This window comes from Hirundo rustica, chromosome 10 (genome assembly GCF_015227805.2).
Source record: "Hirundo rustica isolate bHirRus1 chromosome 10, bHirRus1.pri.v3, whole genome shotgun sequence".
Lineage (NCBI taxonomy): Eukaryota > Metazoa > Chordata > Aves > Passeriformes > Hirundinidae > Hirundo > Hirundo rustica.
Genome location: NC_053459.1, coordinates 14,289,010 through 14,307,046, shown reverse-complemented (window position 1 = coordinate 14,307,046; position 18,037 = coordinate 14,289,010). Strand labels below are relative to the sequence as shown.

Sequence of the window (18,037 nt, the reverse complement as noted above, 5' to 3'; positions counted from 1 at the left end):
AAAAAGGAAATAAGCCACAAACATTTTTTTATTTTAGCATCCCCTTGAACCAATACAAAATTACTTCTTTAAACCTTTACTACTTCTTCAATAGTTAATAATTGAGATCTAAAGACAGTTAAATAGGTCTTACACCATATAATCAGTATTATTTCCTTTGTTTTCAGTTCAGTAAGGCATTAGAGACCTGGCCTCTGCCTACTGACCTAATGAGGCATTTACCTACACAAGTGCAAATCAAGAACAGCTCCACACACTTCATTTAAAATCTTGACTGGAAGAGGAGAGTCAAGACAGTAATTTTTAAACTTCTCTGCCGATTCCCCCAGCACTTCTCATATTGCAACAAAATGGTTATAATTTGCAGTATGATATTTCTCCACTGGGGCGCACTGATAGGAATAAAAAGTTTAAAATTAACAGATGACTTTGTCAGTGCAATTATTTGATAACATATGGCACCAGTTAACGGATAGTCTCAGAATACCAGAAGCACTGGTCAATACTAAAAGGGAATATGAATTCAAGGCTAGAAAATCTCAGAAGCTCAGATTCAGCCTTCAAAGAGATCATATAAGCTGGAGATACCATAAAAACCAGGTCTTGCTGAGGAAGCTTATTCTACTCTCAGCCTAGTTATGCTACAATGGCTTGTTAATATCAGATTAGGAAATCCAAGTCTCTCTTCATGTATAATTAACTTTTTTTCCCCCTCCATTTACTAGAAGGTGCTGGATTCTACATTTTTCCTCATTTTGTTGGCATTACTGTTGTTCCCCTGTCACTTACAGTATGGTAGAGCTACTAACATTAATAAGACTGAATTCAGGGCTGTTCTAAAGGGGCAGAGAAATGGACATTTCTGCATCATAGCAAGCACAGTGTGTGCAAAGATTCTCTAGCAGAGAATGAATTCATACTGTATGTCTTCTTGAAAAATTCAGAAAACTAAACTGAATCTCAAAATAATATCTACGATGAAACAATAATTCTGGATATGTGGAATATTTTGGTGTTTGTTTCTTTTTAAAGCTGCTGCTGCAAAATATTCTTAAGTTTTATACTCACTGAAGTGCTCCCCCAAAATACATATTCAGGGCTATACATCAATAAAGGATGAAGCTCTGAAGCCTGTCCTTCAAAGAAGAACTTTATTCCACTCTGCTCAATTTCATACATATTTGATTTTTCAAACTGCACTGACACCTGTATTCCACTCCACCCCAAATAAATCACAGCCAAGCAACCACCACAACGTCTGGATCTTGCTCTTCAATGCCCCAAGTAATGACTAACACTTAGAAATCAGAAGGAAGTAGAGACCAGTGTGCCAATGAGAGGAGAAAGAGGTGAGGTCCAGAATCTGGAACCAGGGAGTTCAAGCTCTTTAGTAGGGTCATGTCAGAGACCAACATCAACTGTCTTTAGTAGGGTCATGTCAGAGACCAACATCAACTGTCTTTAGTAGGGTCATGTCAGAGACCAACATCAACTGGAAGATCCCTCAGGGTGTCTAGTTCCACATTTGCTTGCATAGTGACTATCACAACACTTACACACACGACCTACCAGTAAACTTGTCTGCATGGACTTGAAGAGAAAAATAAACAATGTGAGCACTTCGTACTGGAGTAAGAGCTGCATACAGCTCTCAGTGACCAGATGGGCCTTAGTCTTCCTGAAGAGGTCTTCTTGCTTATCAGCCTCTCTTGGAAATAGCATTAAATGCTAGGAAAGCGTTTATGAATTAATAACACATTCTCAGTGACTGAGAAGGAAGGCAACTTTCCCTCATTATACAATAAGACATTCAGCACTTCTGGAGGATTTATGAAGAAAATCCAAGAAGCTACATTGAGCAAATTAACCTTACCTACTGAAGGCTGATGGCAGATAAAGCTAGCTTTAAGCTAGTCTCCAATGAGGAGATGAAACACAGAAGGAAGAAGCACAGCTCAAGAAAAAAAAAAAAAACAGTTCTCCAAATTAGAAATTCTGTTCCATGCTTCCCTGATTTCTTGCTTTGCACATGCTATTAAAAATAGCAAGCAGAAACGCCTTACTTCTCCAAGTGCACATCCTGATGCACACACAGCCTCCCTCGGCCACGCGGCGCACGGCACGCCGCAAGATTGCTCCAGCGGCTCTACGGAGCAGCCATCATCTCCCAGCCACAAGATCTCTACTGAAACATAACGACACCATAAATGGTTTAACTCAATCTGAAGAAAAAGCCGTAGCTTTCAATGTGCATCCCGCATAAGTATCAAATCATAAGGTTCATCCAAACCCGAGACCTGGGAGAAGAAACTCAATGAATTAGCCTGATGATTTGTAGTCTTATTGACTACAAAGAACACTTTGAAAAAGCAGGGATTTACGAGTTATATTAAAAGGAAACATCCTTGTATCACTGACAGGAAAGAAGTCAACTTTTTCTTCAATCATTTTAAGCATAACAGCATTATTAAAATCTTTATACTTTGAGTGAAAGCATTAATTACTATACCCATCAGGAATATTTTTCATTGTCAAATTGCCTTTTACCATGCTAATAAACACCATGATTTGCATGTAAAAATTAATAATGTTACCTCATTTATAGGTCAAAACACACAGACTAAAATAGTTTCTGCAATTCTCCCTAAATAACTAGCTCTTGCATATCAAGTTTTATGGCACATTAGAAATGAGTGCAATTCAGACAAGATTTGAATAGCTAAGTAGATAGAGAGAGAAAGATAAGAGGAAATAAAAAAAAATCTTGTGGTGAGCTAAGCCTTAAAAAAAAAGCTTACAAAAAAAAAATCACTTTTTAAAAAATTTCTGGACCCCGTGTGACCTAGGGAAGGAGCAGCTGTATGCAGGTCATTACTCAAAGTATCCACAGATTATGCCTCCAGCCACTCTGTATATTAATGGTATGTCAGAACAACTGAATATATTTTAAAAAATCACTTTTAATTACTCTCGCATTTCATTCAGTCTAAATGCAATATCCACAGCTCCCATGCAACTTGTGGAAATGGGTTGAAGGATTTGGGTATTTTCATAAGAGCCTGATGACACGTCCTGCAGCAATTTTTATAAGATATAAGACTATTTTTAGAGTCCTCTTCCCACCTTTGTTTAGTAACGTGGTGGGTTTGTTGGTATGGAGGATGATGAGCATGGCTGCTTACTTTTCCCCTTAATAATCTACTTGAGCATGTTAGAGACTTGTTAGAGCACAGATACTTCCTGGGGTACCATACCTACTTCCCTCAGCATCAGATAGGCTTGGCTCGCCCTTCTCATTCAAAGCTGCAGATGCCCACCCACAGTATTTCAGCAGCTACCAAATGATGGTTAATAAATGTATTGGACTGCTACCTGCTCTTCTAGGTGGCAGCAAATAGCCAAGGTTGGCTCATTCTGCAAGAACCACACAGCAACCCAAGCTCTCATCTTAGAGCCCTCCCAGGACAGTTGTATTTGCTTTGAGTTCAATCTGATTTCTAAAGCAATAGGAACAGACATTTCTCTCCCTTTCTGAAATGCATTAAGGACAAGCAAGACTGCAGTGCTAACTCAGTGCCTGACACTCCCCTCTTCTTTTAATGGACACTGAGTCTGAAGCACAGCACCAAAGCAATCTTTCACAGCACCCCACTCCAGCCTCGGGGATAAGGTGTTAAGGTCAGGCAATCAAAGTGTTCCCCTGCTATACAGAAAGCTGGTACCTACATTGAAATGCACAGCCTGGGGCATGGAGGAGATGGCAAAAAAAGATCAGGCCTCCCAACTTTACCCAGCCCCAATTTACCTCCCAAAATATGCCTCCCTGTGTCAAACTTCAAGCAGCCAGTTTGAGAACTGCTGGCCTTGGTGACATGCCCTGGATCTCACACGGCGCATCACTGTGAAAGGCTGAGAACATGGAGCTGCCTCCTCTGTGGAAAATGCACTGCTCAAAGAAGCCTCCAACTATCTTGACAGAGATGCCAGTATTCCCCCCAAAAAAATAAAAGAGTCTTGTAACAAAAGTAACCATGCCACTATTTTGTTTGCATTACAAACAAGCACTGAAGATGGCTTGTGTGATCCCAACTTTCCCAAAGCAATCTGCACTATTCCAACAACACGTGTGACAGTATGTGCTGCAGACTCACCTCTAACAAACAAGGATATGTCAGGAAGGTGTATTATGGGGTACAGTTTGACATGGACATCTCAGACAGCTTCAGGACATGAACTACGTCTTGGATCTTTGAGATCTTTCCTTTGATTGTTGAAGAAAGTCACAAAGGTGGGAACAGTGCACAGTAACCTCCAGAACTGCATGTTCTCACTTGCCACCCTCTCTCACCTTGTCCACAAATTCTGTCTTCAATCCTAACATTCACTGGCTCTTGTTGGGTTTTGATCACAAGTTCTTCAAGGTGAAGATTCTGTCCTTTACAGGCATAGCATGCAGGCAGCTGCACAGAGGAAGCAGGCCCACAGTGCTGAGGCTGGCCAAAAAGGCTTCAGAGCACCCCTGGTAGGATGAGATGGATCAAACCACTCTGCCCATTCTCATAGCCACAAGACAACACCACGCAAAGAGCTCAGACCTGTTTTCCAGTCCCAGGAAGGGGAGTCTGTGCCTTGAGTAAATGGGATCTTACTGCTTAAGGCCTTCCACTTAAAGGCCTGAGCGTCCTGTGTCTATGAACAGCAGCACTGTGGCTTTTTTACAAAGCAAAAATCCTGCTCCCAGCTTTGTGACTGGGAAAAGAACATAACTCAGTTAGCACTACTGTGGCAGCATTTGCCTAGGACAGTCACACTGCAGAGATGTCCCCTGCAGACCTCTCCTGAAAGCCCTGCTGTTTTGGGACCCTGAGCAGAAGAGAGTTGTATGGCCAGGTTCCCTGGCTTCTCCCACAGAGCCTTCTGAGGATGAGGGTCCTGTGGGAACACCTACTGCATGGAGAATGTCTCTCCAACAGGGCAGGACCATGGCTCAGGAGACTGACAAGAGCATCTCCCACATCTCAGCTATCATGCCTTAGCTTTGCTGTCCCCATAGACCAGCTGACAAGAACGAGTCCCGCTGTATTTCCTAGCTAACAGCAAGCACCCTACGCTGAAAGCAGCCTGCCCTGCACCCCAGCAATGAAACCCCTCCAGAGCCACCAGTGCCCAATACTGACTGCCAGCCATAGCAGAGAGCACCAAAAATTGCCAGGGCCCCTGAGGAAGGTTTAGCCTGCCCCCACCCCTCCATAAAACATTGACACATCACAACCTCAATCCCCACCTCAGGCAAGACAGAAGTAGCAATATGCATTTTCTAGCAGTGAGGGAGGAAGTGATTTCGGTGTTTTCAGGATTACAGAAAAGAATATCACACCTTCAGAGGAAGGGAGTTCTCCCTGCAGCAAGGCTAGCCTGCAGTCCCTCTCTGCTCCATCCAGAAACCCAGGGATCCATCCCACACTGTGCAGCTTGACTCTTGTTCGGCTGATTTCTTTTCCAGCCTCTAAGTCTGAACATCACTGCATGACGTTCCTTCCTCTGCTAAGCATCTTTCTAACTGTGACTGAAGAATCTGGCAAATGACCAAGTATTCTTTAACCTCCACATTAACTATTGTTAGCTTTGGCAAAGCCCAGCTCCCGGGATGCCTGGTGTGGTATCGCTTACTGCTGCAGCCTACAGGAACTGCTGTAGTGGCGAGATTCAGGGAACAGGGATCAGGTAGCAGATTCAAAACAGAGCTCTCATCCACACTGCCCTCCATCTCCCCATTGCCTAACGAGCTTTGGGAACAGCTACAACTTTGAAGCTCCTTACTTCTGCAAAAGCTTTGGAGACTGTGAATGTGCAGAACAGTAAGTCAGAGAAGCTGTAAGTTAGATGAGGCCAAATGCTACTTTTAGATCCCCAAGATGTGTTGGTAACATTGCAGATACATGAAGCGTTATTTATCTTTTAGGCATGGTGAGAAGATAGAGGTGTTTGGCTCTAGCCAGCTTTGTCTTCTGGAAGATGGCACAGTCTGCACCACCTCCTCAACCCTCAACAGAACCATCTTGGCTTGTACTCTTCCTGCTACAGTCCTAACAGTAAAGCCCTTGGTCCCACATCCCACTGCACAAAAGCTTGGATATATCTTTCTCCCCTCATTCTCATGAATAAGTCCAACCAGTGAAATCAGTTATGGCTGCTCTGAGCAGTGCCAGAGATGGTTCTTTAGCCCATTTTTTACAGCAGACTGCAGGCTTTGCTAAGCAGCAGCTCCAGCCATATTCAGACGACCAAGTTCTACTGATGGCAAATCCTATGCAGAAATGTCCACGGCATTCATCAGGGATAGCTGAATTCAGGGACCAGACGGCAGGTTCTCTTAAACAGACTTTATGTTGCTTAATATAGCACACACTCTTCCCCAGTATCTGCACAACAGTGAGTTGGAGATGTTCTGAGATTTGCACTGAGGAAGACTTGGGTGGGTTGGGAGAAAAGCTGCAGGAGGAAGCACTTAAAAAGCAAAAGATGACTTTGGAGAAACATCATCTGCAAGAAACAATCTCTTAACAGAGGACTCGCAATGCAGAGGCCTGGTTAGTAATGAAAACAAAATGTAAACCAGTGCCTAGCCAGGCAATGCAGTTACAAATCCATCCAGGATTTGTCTCAAAGGCTGAAGATGTGAAGAGTTTAGTCTGGCTCATACCTTTCCTCCGAGGAGATATCCTGCATTGTGCCTCACTGTACACCTACACAAAACTGCTCCATGAGACCCGTGCACCACAGGCCTTCTCATACCACACCAACACTATCCAAGTTACAAAAATTACTTCAGTGCCAACACAACCGGATCCCTGCCGTGAGAAAACTCCCTCTGCCTTCTCATTTCTTCATTGAGATGCCAAAGTTCCTTGTGTTTTTTTCTTTAAGGTCATCCCTGCTTTGGACCTGTCCCATTTTGGTACCTTGATTTCTGCTGGGCTTGCTCTCAACAGCCCTTCTTTTCGTGTATACATAGGGGAAACCCAGAGAGTATTTGTTCCCTTCCTCTATTCCATGACCGAAAATTTCTAGTAACGGCAAACTACTCAGAATTTTTTGGCATAAAAACAAGCAGTGACTCTTGCACTTGCCTCATTCCCACTATCCCTTCCACCAAAGCCAAGTACCTGGAAACATGGACTGCTGTGGAGCCCCTCTTGTAACTAATAAACACAAGTACCAGCAGCCCCAAAATCTGCCTCATCAGACACTCTCTGCCAATTCAGGCTGCAGCAGTCACTGTTTGCACAGGATAGGAGTTGAGCAACCTTCCTTCTGGAGGTGCTTTTGCCACCAGCTACCTGGACCCTTGTTTTATTGCAGATGTTTCCTTCCTGCTCCCTGCACAACTCCAGCTACAAGAGCTCCATCTGAAGTTCCACGGAGAGCCTTCTGCCTGCCTGTGCAGTGCACAAGGCACGCAGTGTGTTATACTAAAGTCACAGTCCATTTGTTTCGCATCAAGGCAAGTACCAACAGGACATTCAAAAGGCAAAGGTGGCCCATCTCAGGTTAACTGTGAAAATAGCGTGGATAGTAAAAAAATATCTTTAAGGCTAACATGACTGCCGTGAGCTTTTTAATTTAAGCAAAGTCTTCGCAGATACGCTTTCGTCTTACCTGACCCCAAGCCCTGGTATGTCTATTGATCACTGCCCACAGGAAACTGTACTTTATAGGACATACTGCCTCCTTATGATTGAAATAGCTTCCCTCCTTAATCAGCATATAATCAGATATTCCCACACAGGAGAACTATAGGCCTGATTGACAAGATAGTTATAAAAATAAACCTGGAGTTTAAATATAGCTTGCTCGTCTCCCTGGAAGGTATGTAGTATTGTGTTATACAAGTCTACCATAATTTTCCTTGAATTAGTACAGTCCATATTGCCCCACTGCCTTGATCGCTATCAATTAAACTGCTCAGAGATTTGTGTTATACAGGAGAGCTGGCAGCTGTGTTGGGTGGGAATGGCAACTTGCCTTTCCTCTGCGTGGACTGACTTACCATCAGTATTTCACTGGCAATTAACACGTACAGGTTTTGAGTTCACGTACCAGTTGAATGCGTGATTTCCAATGCAACTGTAGAGGCAGATAGGTAAATAACTGTGCAGGACCACACAGCTATGTATGGAAACAAAATGCATATGCTCAACCTGAAGGGATAGACGTGGATGAGATATCTCTGTGTGCAAGCACACAAGCTAACCAGGCAAGATTTAATTATCTCCTCCTTCTAGGGTGGACAGTTCAATAGCAGAATACTCATTGCATTTCTTCCAACATATCACGATGTTCTGATGTATTAAATATGCAATGTAACGAGGGCAGAGCTCTATAGCCTTGATCTCGTTTCAGGGAAAAAAAAAAATATTTTTTTTAAAAACCCATTCTAATCATACAATGCTTTTCATCTGTTAAAAAACTCCCCATTGCTGACTGGCTAAAAAACACGGGACAGACCTCATATTTATTATGCAAATCCTTAGCATTAAGAAAACAAATCACCAACTAACATCTGTCCAGCCCTAAAGAAAAATAAATTAAAAAACCAGCCACCCTGCCCCTCGCTCCCTACGCAGCGGGCCGAGCACCCCGCGGGATCGGCACGGACGCGGCTGCCGCCCGCTCCCCGCCGGTGCTGCAATGTCCCCAGCACAGCGGCAGCCTCGGCCGCCCGGCCCCGCACCAGCCCGGCCACTGCGGTCCTTTCGCCGCCGCCCCCCCGCGCCCGACCCACCTTTCCCTTCCATCGCGGAGCCTTGCGAGCGCCGGGAAGTTGCGGGAAGACGCGCACCCTCCTCAGCCGAGAGCCCGGCGGGCAGAGCCGGCGGCCGCTGCCTCGCTCCGCGGTGGGGACGGCGCTGTCACAGCCCCGGAGCTGCAAGCAAGCAAGCGGCGGGGGAGGGGGGGGGGACGGCGTGAGCCGCCGGGCCCCCCGCAACCCCGCGGCGCGGAGAGCGGAGCGGGGCGCGGCCGGGGGGGAGCGCGCGTTACCTGGGCGCCGGCGGGAGCTGTCCCTGGCCGAGCGGTGCTGCGGGGGCGAGTGGCTCCGCGGCCCGCCGCGCTGCCTGGCACCGCCCGCATGCGCGCCCCGCCCGCGCCCCGCCCCCGCACCGCGGCACCGCCGGGCCCGGCTGCGGGGTCCGCGCCGCGCACCCAGCGCGGCACCCGGGCAGCCGCGGCGGCTCCGGCGCGTCCCGTCCCGCGCCCGGCAGCGCTCGGGTGTTCGGCGCGGCCGGACGGACGGACGGCGCCGGCGGGAGCCCCCCGGGCAGAGCCGGGAGCCCGCAGCCGTGCCCCGCACGGCCCCGCGGCTGCAGGAGCGCGGCCGGTCCCGCAGGTGCCCCGCAAAGCTCCAGAGCACGGCTCCCAGGCCGGGCGGGTCAGGGAGAGCGCTCCGCTGGCCCCCAGCCTCCCTGGGATGCTGCACGCCAGGCTGAGCCCGCGCACCTGCAGACTCGGAGGGGACCTCTCAGGAGATGCCCACTCTCAGGTTCAGGCCTTCCCTGGATATGTTGTTTCAAGATTAATTATGCTGATTCATAAAACATCCACCTCATGGCTAGTTTATGCTTTTCCGCCTTTGCATCCAGCCACTGGATTTCACTCATCTTCTAACTCTTTAATAAAATAAGTAGTCCCCTGCTAATAAGAAGTTGGTAAAACATTCATACCGGGATCAAGTCACATTTTTTTGGAGAACAGATAGTTCACCTCTATTACAAAGTCTCTCCACGCTGGAATTACCTCTTAAGTTTTGTTCGTATTTTTAACTTTGGTGCAGTGGGGATGGTAAAGCACATTTCTGTGTTTATTTTTATGATTTGTGCTACTGAAGAAGCAGCTCACCAGCATTCACTGTGTTGCAAGCTGCACAAATAGAGGCTAGATGGCTCCAGCACGATGGAAGTTTCTAAATACAGGAACAGTAACTCCTGTCTTGTACTGTTCCTTTATACGTCCCTTCTTACCTCGTACTCAGTAATTACATGGTCTCTCATGCTCTTCATTCTGAGCTACTGCAAACCATCCTGCAGACACTGCCTATGGGCATTCACATCTCAAAGCCAAACCCTGAACTTGGTCATGGAGGCGAACACTGCACACATCATTCGCCCTTAGCACACAGCCCAGGCACTTCTGAGCAATACCTGCTCCAATCTCAGCTGCCACCCCACAAGGTGCTTAACTTAGAGATGGCCTATTAGTGCAAAGAAAAAAAAAAAAGAAAAAAAAAAGAAAAAAAATATGAAGACTCAGCACATAAAATTCACATTTTAACTGACTCTAATCCATCTATTAGGTCCTACACTACTGTGAAGAATGACAACAGGGTTTTTTTTTTAATTTCAGGACTGAAAAGTCAGGTACTGTAGGCAAGCTGTGAGTCAAACTGTGCTATAGAGAACTGATGAAACAGACTTAGAAACTGAAGAAGCAACAGACATTTACTTTGACCTTCTAGTCAAACCATCAATTCTTTCTTTGACTGATGTGGGATCCTATTTCCCTGTTGTTATATCTTTACCCACCATCAATGCCAAACTGACTCAACTGCACTTCCAGGGTCAGTCTGTGTGCTTTTTCTGAAAAGCAATGAAACAATGACTCATTCAAGGTCTATTAGCCCTCACTAATGTTACAAAACACAATCAGATTATACACGAGAGTGCGCCACAACTCCTCAGCCGGTTTTTTATAACTCTTGGACTCAAGTTATCAACTCCCACAGAATAAAATCAGGCAAAATCTCAAAGGACATTAAAGTTCCTGGCATCCAAGTTCAAGAACAACTTTCAACAGGAAGAAGAGATGGCAAAGAAACACCCTAACTTTTAAGGTACAGCCAGGCAATTTACCATTTACCATTTGTAATAGCAGGCACTGGACCAACAAACTAAGAGCCTCATTTCAAAGCTGTGCACTCCCTGGAAAGCTAACAGCCATCAATAACTCAGCTTCACAGAAAAAGCTGGGAAACAGTTCCCAGCTGAAAGCACCAAACTGAGCCCCACTGCCGTGAGAATAAACAAAGACCAAAAATACATTGGAAAAATAGGTATTTTTTCAGTGTCCCGACAGGATCAGCCATCATATGCTCCCCACTGGTGAAGGTAGGTTGAGGTTTGGGGTTTTTGTGGAGGTCTTGTCAAAGGAGGGAGACATGAATTAGCTGTTCAGAGGTCTAACTCTTGGAGAACAAGGCAAAAAATCAACATTTATTTTTTTGTTTTGCTTTTGAGATGTGAAGTATTTCTTCATTTGAAGTAACAGAGGGTAGAAATATAGATCAAACAAAACACCCAAACCCACTAATCCACACATTCAATTTCCCCATCAGTTTATCAGAGCTTTCTAGGTCACATCTGGAACATCACAATTTCTCTTCCAAATCATGAAACCATCACAAGGCCCTAAGATTCATGTTCTTAAAAAGCCATCTTGAAGAGAGAAGTCCCTCCCTTTGCTCCTTCAAGGCTTCTCTCCTGAATGTAAAGAAGCAAATTCAAAAGAATAAATCCAGTGAATATTTTCCCTCCCTTGCCATTTACAGGTCATCTTTCAAATTACTTATCAGTAGAAAGAAATATAATATTGCCTGTGCTCTATTGTACATTAAAGTACATCCTGCATTAAAGTATCAAGCAAACTGGACCAGCTCAAGTTAGATCATTCTTTCTCCTTTAGTCCCTCAGGAAAGTCTGAACCTACTCTGGCTCTTCAAGTATCCAGCATCAAATAACACCACAAACACTAATGGCACCTCAATAGTGCATCAAGTTCTTCCCCAAATCACCGCAAGAGAAAGCATTGCAGCATTCAGGAGGTGCAGATGTGCTGAGCCTGGAATCCTTCCTACTCACACCCTTTAGCCAGGTGGAAGAACCTTTGAAGCACCACTCTGCTGCATCCAAGTCCACAGGGTTGCCAGGGTTGCTTTCTTCACGTGTTCGAGATTTGGGAGTAAAATGGAATCACAGTACAAATAAGAAAGTGGCTCAATCCTAGTACAAACCACTCTGTGCAGACTGTGCTTTCCCAAAATGCCTCAGCATATCCTTGGCTCCTTTCATGGCAAAGAGATGGCTATTTGGGAAAGGCAGAGTTATTCCCTTTGATGTTAGTCCTGAGTGGGTTTTGCAGGACTGCAAATACAGGGCTTCTTCAGTAGAGGCAAAGATCTACTTGATGGAGCTCAGCCTGTACAAGTGAGAGGGAACAGCAAAGGCTCAGCTCAGCCGCTCTCATAGGGTGCTCCAGACATAAACAGAAATGTTTCCTGGGCCTTTGGCCCATGAGGAACCTGCTGCTTCTCACCTTGGTGGATGCTGGGCAAAGCCGGCTGCTTGCCCTTGTACCTTTTTCCATAAGCTGCTGGCTTACAAACAGCCCTGACCACAGACAAGATAAAGCCAAGTGGCCGCGTTGGCATCGCTGCAGATTGTAAGCCCATATGATGATCATACATGGTCTCCCAGCTGCTGCTGCTCCTGCCCATCTGCTACCCTGGCACAGAGCCTCCTTCTCTAAGAGGGAACCTCCATTCACGAGGGCAGAGACACCAGCCAGCCTGCAAGGTTGTGCACATAGCCACACGTGCTGCCATGCCTACACGGGGCACTTTTACCTGAGGTGTGGAAAAGCCAGGAGGGAGCACATTGCCAGTGGTGGGATATCATCTGCCCAGTGCCAGTTTCTGATGATGACTACCCAAAATGGAAACAAAGTCAGACAAAAAGGCACAGTCTCAAGGGCTGGGGACCTAATGGCTTCTATACCAAGCTCTGTACAAAACCAGCCACAAGCCAGCTTCACTTTCATTTCAAGAGAGTGCAAATTGAGATGCCGGTGTCTCAGCCTGTTCCCAAACTGCCCAGAAGGCAACTTCAGCACGCAGGTAAGCGTTCCCAGCCAGAGACAGAGCTGCTCTCACTGCAAGCAACAGAATAATGTTTGCCCCACACAAAAGTTTAAAGACAATGTTTCTTAAACACAATGGACAGCTCAATCAAAAAGGAACTACACTGAGTTCTGGCCAAAGGGGAGAACTATTAACCTTGATGTTCACTGTGAGTCTAACCTCAAAGCCAGCTGCAATGGGGAGCAAGGCTCAGCTAGGTGTTTCTGAAAGTCCTTTTTTGACCTCTGAAGCATCTATCCAAAATCACCAATGGGCATTGTTAGCAAGCTGCCATCATTAGCCAGCAGAGCAGATTCCTTAAGGACAGAAAGAAAATAGCTCTGTACCACACCATGTTTAGAAGATGTCCACGTGCCATGAGCTGTGCTCAGATAAGCACAAGCCAGAGCAGCAGGTTCCAAGAAAGTAGGCCATGCCACAGCAGCAGCAGGAAGGACCTCTAACACTTCTGAGAAACAAAGAACACAGTGGAGGGAAAGAGGAGTAAACAGAGACCAGAAATTTTTAATAATATAGGTAGAGTAAAATACAAAAAAAATTCTACAAGCTGTAATCCATCACCCTGAGAATGATGTACATAACTTCTGATTATGAACAAAACAAAAATGCTTACTACATCATCAGCTGATGTCACCTCCTTACATCACCCAAGCAGTTGCTAGAAGCAGAACAACTGCATTAGGGGCTGATGTGTGAAATAAAGACCAAAGTAAGCTACAGCCTTTGAGCTAGCTCAGAGTTTATTTACATAAAATTATTGATTAAACGTTGCTGAGATTAATCAATCAGTATTATATTAATAAAGGAAAAAGCACTAATGCCATAAAAGTACCAAAACAAGGGAAAGCTTTTGCAATTACTTGTTACTAAGTAAAAAATTACTATTGAAGATAATCATGGATGAGAGAACCATCCTGTAACTGACATGGAGGAAGTTCCTTCTGAGCACCAACTTTCTTCTGCTACTATTCTTCATAAACATCTGTATAGACTCATTTACACTAACAAGGGTATTGATGTTGATTTTAATGGTAATTAGATCTGACACAGAGAGCTTAACTCCCAATTTTAGTTTCTGTGAGACTCTAAGCACCCCAAGCACATCAAAATCTATGGAAAGTACAAGTTGTTCTCAGTCCCTGCAGCAAAATGTTTTGTGTTTTCAGGGCTAACTCTCAGACCCTCTGAGCCCCAGCCCAGGCCTCTGGTAAGTATAGTAAATAACTCTGTTAGCTTTTTCACCAGATGGGGACAGGGAGGAAGGTATCTGAAGTCAGATTGTTGAACCATTATGAAAGCTTAAGAATTTCATAGAAATAGATAAAACATGAAAAATTAGCTGCTGAATGGAGCTCCTTAAGCTCTAGTCCCTTTTTGACTTGATTAGAAAAGGTATTTACATGCATTTGGAATTTACACAAGGTAAAAAACTTTACAGGGCAAGAGGCAGGAAAGAGCTTCCTGCTGATAGCTCAGCCCTCCTAAGAGCCAGGTGCTTGAATGCTTGCAGACAATTGACTATTCACCTTAAAATCCTGTTCACCTATGTCTATTTCCTACAATTAAATATATATATATATATTCATCGCTGACCTACAGCTATCAGCACTGAGTAGCATTCACATTCTTTATCTAATATTTCAAGAAATCACAGAGAGCTGACCTCTGCCAAGGCCCAGAAAGCAATTTCTTTGCCTTATTCCTACCTCATAAGTGCCATTTCTAGAACATGGATCTCTTCCCTCAGATACCACAGTCCTGAGATATCCCCTAAAGTGCCTATTCAATGCTAAATGAAAACCCCCAAAATGTGTCAGACTGTTCCAGTGACCCTGAATGTAGGGGGCAATAGAGCCCTGAGCATGAGGAGTCATTTCCTATCCAGGTCCAACATCTTTTTCTGTTTGTCTGTGTTTACCCTGTTGATTTTAATGCTATGTTTTCCAGAATGTTAGAAAATAACAAATGCAATAAAACCCGCAGAGCCAGGACTATTATCATCAGTGTATTCATAGTGCAGCTTTTCCATGCCTCAGGGACTTGGATGTCTGTGATATTTCAGGCTGAAACTCAGTTTGTTCAAATACAAGAGACAGATGAGCACTGCTTGATAACAGCACCACTGACAGCCTTTTGGCTGGACCAGTTCAGAGCTTAAACTCCTCTTGGCCTGTGTCATGAAAAATAGTGAGAAATGAAATTCAAATAAAAGTGAGAAGCACAGTAGAAATGGCTAAGAGGAGTGAAGGAGGGAAAATGACGAAAGCAGAGGTTTGTTCACCTAAATGAACAAATTCTCACTTGAAAGAATAGGAAGAAGAGTCCTTAGGAGTGAAGCTCTTCACTGGGGAGTTCAGCTGCCTCGCCCATCTGCACAGCCAAACCTCATGTCTTTAACCTAAGCCTTGCAAAGCATGACTACTTAGAAGAAGCTCAGCAAGTATGACTCTCCTTTCTAGACACTGCAGCAGCACTTTCAAAGTAACACTTAAATATAAATGTAGAAAATAGTTGAGACTCAAGACCGAATGTGGAATTGCATTCAGTGTAGACAGCAAGTTACTTTAATCCTGTTCATTATACAGCAGTTCCCCTGTTCTCTGCTCTGTTGCAGACCATTCAGCAAAGGATGAAGCAAGTCAGATCATGGGCAGCATTTGTAACCTGCTGCCTGTTAGACGTTCAAATAGACTGCAGCAAGTGTAGCCCTGAGTCAGAAGAGCCACATGCTCCTGGGAAGAGTCTTCTTTTAGTCTATAGAGCTTAGCACAGGACAAGTATGAGAGGCTGATTTTCCCATCAAGGAGAGATACCCAAGCTGGGTTTGAAAGGCATTTTCAAGAACCAAGTCCCAAAAACACTCAACACCTAGGTGAGATCAGACAAGCTTCCATCTCTCTTCCCATTTTCCACCCTTGCCTCTGAATATCCCGCTGTGGCCCAAAACCCTGGAGTAGCAGTTTTTTAGCTGTCAGTGCTAAAACACACACCTGCCATGCAGACCAGAGCTGGCCATAACAGCTAAGCTAGGCTGTCCAGGAGCACAATTCCTGCCACTGCCCAAAGCTGATATCCTTTGGTCCCAGGAGGGCCAGAATGGAATCACTATTGCCCTTTCCCAGAACCGCATCTTCTACTGCACATAAAATTAGCCTTTTCTTAGCCCAGCATCTCTTAGCTGACTGATGAGGAAAATTTATTTCTGTTTCTTAGTCAAAGTGGTTACCCTTTAAAACTTAAGTATCAGAACCAAGCAGCAGCTTCAGCAAACAGCACTAAGAGGAGGTTCCTCTCTTGCCAGAGGACCAGTGAGAAAAAGAAAGCAGCAATCCCTTGGGCACGTTTACAGTATTTGCGGCATTAGGGGTCGGGGGTTGTAGAACACCAACTCCAAGAGATATTTCTTCTGGGCTAGGGAGGGGATCACCTTGAAATCAACACTCAACATAGACAAAGAAGCCTGGGATCACTCTTACCAAGAAGAAAAAACTATGTCAGTAAGAGAAAAAGGTGCTAGTGAAGGTTTGTGTGGTATGAGAGAAGAATGCATTAAAATAGCTGTGACCTGAAAATCCAATGCCATTTTCAAGTTAAGTGACATACACATTGAGGGCCTTACAGCAATACAGGTTGTCACTGGAAAAGCAGGAATGAACTGAAGGTGAGGGGACACTGAAAAGTTCTGATTGAAGCAAATATCTGGATCTTCACAAAGACCTTCCAGATCTTCCTCTCTCCTCCTGTTCTCAGACTAAGAGAGGGGACAAGGCAACCCCAAAGGCAATTTACTTCTTGGATTAAATCAGTCAAATAAGATGCAAAGGGAAGAGAGAAAGAGCCCAAGAACAGAGTGACATAGGACACTTGAACAAATTTAGATTGGAAAAGGCCAAAGGGAAAAACAGCATCCTCCAATGAACTTTGTGGATAACAGTCTAGGAAGGGAAGAACAGAGGAGTAACATCCCAAGTTAAGAGAAAGGACATGAGAGGAAAGAAGGGCTGGCTGATGAAGGCACTTTGCAAGTTAAGGTGCAGTATTTAGAGAAACATGTGGGGGCTTGAATAGCAAGTTTACTTTTTAAGGAAAAGCTGCCAGAAGAGAGGGTGGGCTGAAGAGAAAGAATAACAGCATGGATAGGAATAGATATAAGGAGTCTGGAAGATGGGAGAAGGTGCTGGTGCGCACATCCAAGAGACAAGGACAAGAAAGAAGAGCATATCATCTTGCATTTCTTTTAAAATGTAGAAGTAGAAAAGATTTTGGTCAGAAAAATAAACGAAGGCAGAGGAGGATGGTTTGGACTGACTCAAGGTGGCAGAAAACCAGTTGTGACTGAATCCCACACCAAGAAGAAAGTTAGAGAAGGAAAGCTATTTAGTCAGCAAGGTGGCAAAACTGAAAAAGTTTAGCACCCTCAGCATGGCAATATGGTTTGAGACCCTCCAAGTAACAGGAGTAGAAGCTCAGAGTGAACAAGTACTGGGAACCAACAAGTGCCACACTGCAGTGGAGAACACAAGAGGCTCAGGATGAGAGGAGCAAACAAGAGGACTGATAGCAAGGAAACAAGATGCAATGTCGAGGCTGAGAGCACTAGAAACACCAAGTTATGGGATGTGCAGCCAACTGGGGGGGCAGAAAATAAACAAACAAAAAGCCAGCAAGTGGGAAAAGCAGAAGAGCAATGGAATTGTTTTCCTAGGGAAGATGTTTTCCTGTCAGCATCAAGAAAGCACCATCAAACGGCTCCAAATTAAAAGTATTTGCTGAAAATCATGCTTGATCCTGAAGATTTCCCACATCATGAATGTCAGCAACAAAACAGCATCCTCAGCAGAGGGATCAGAGCTCCATTCTAAGGTGCCAGCCCCGGGTGGGAGTGATGCTGAACTGGAACTCCCCGGGCTCCTTCCCGAGACAGATCCCGGGCTGCGAGCTCCAGCCAAGCAGTCTCCCCCGTTCCCCGGCTGCAGCCCTCCTACGTGCGCGAAGCACTGCAAATCTGGCATCTTCACAAAGACACGAGCCACGTTTGCCACATGAAGGGAAAGCTCATCTCCCTGC

General features: G+C 45.0%; 1 protein-coding gene across 1 annotated transcript in view; it reads right to left on the bottom strand.

Moving 5' to 3' along the window:
- The window catches only part of FGF12 (fibroblast growth factor 12), a 217,179-nt gene extending 208,253 nt beyond the window's left edge, over nucleotides 1–8,926 (bottom strand). The window contains exon 1 of the mRNA XM_040074661.2: nucleotides 8,786–8,926. Coding sequence (XP_039930595.1) covers nucleotides 8,786–8,798 — 13 coding nt within the window. The 5' untranslated portion in view covers nucleotides 8,799–8,926. The remainder of the gene's footprint in view (nucleotides 1–8,785) is intronic.
- Between the last annotated feature and the right edge of the window lie 9,111 nt (nucleotides 8,927–18,037).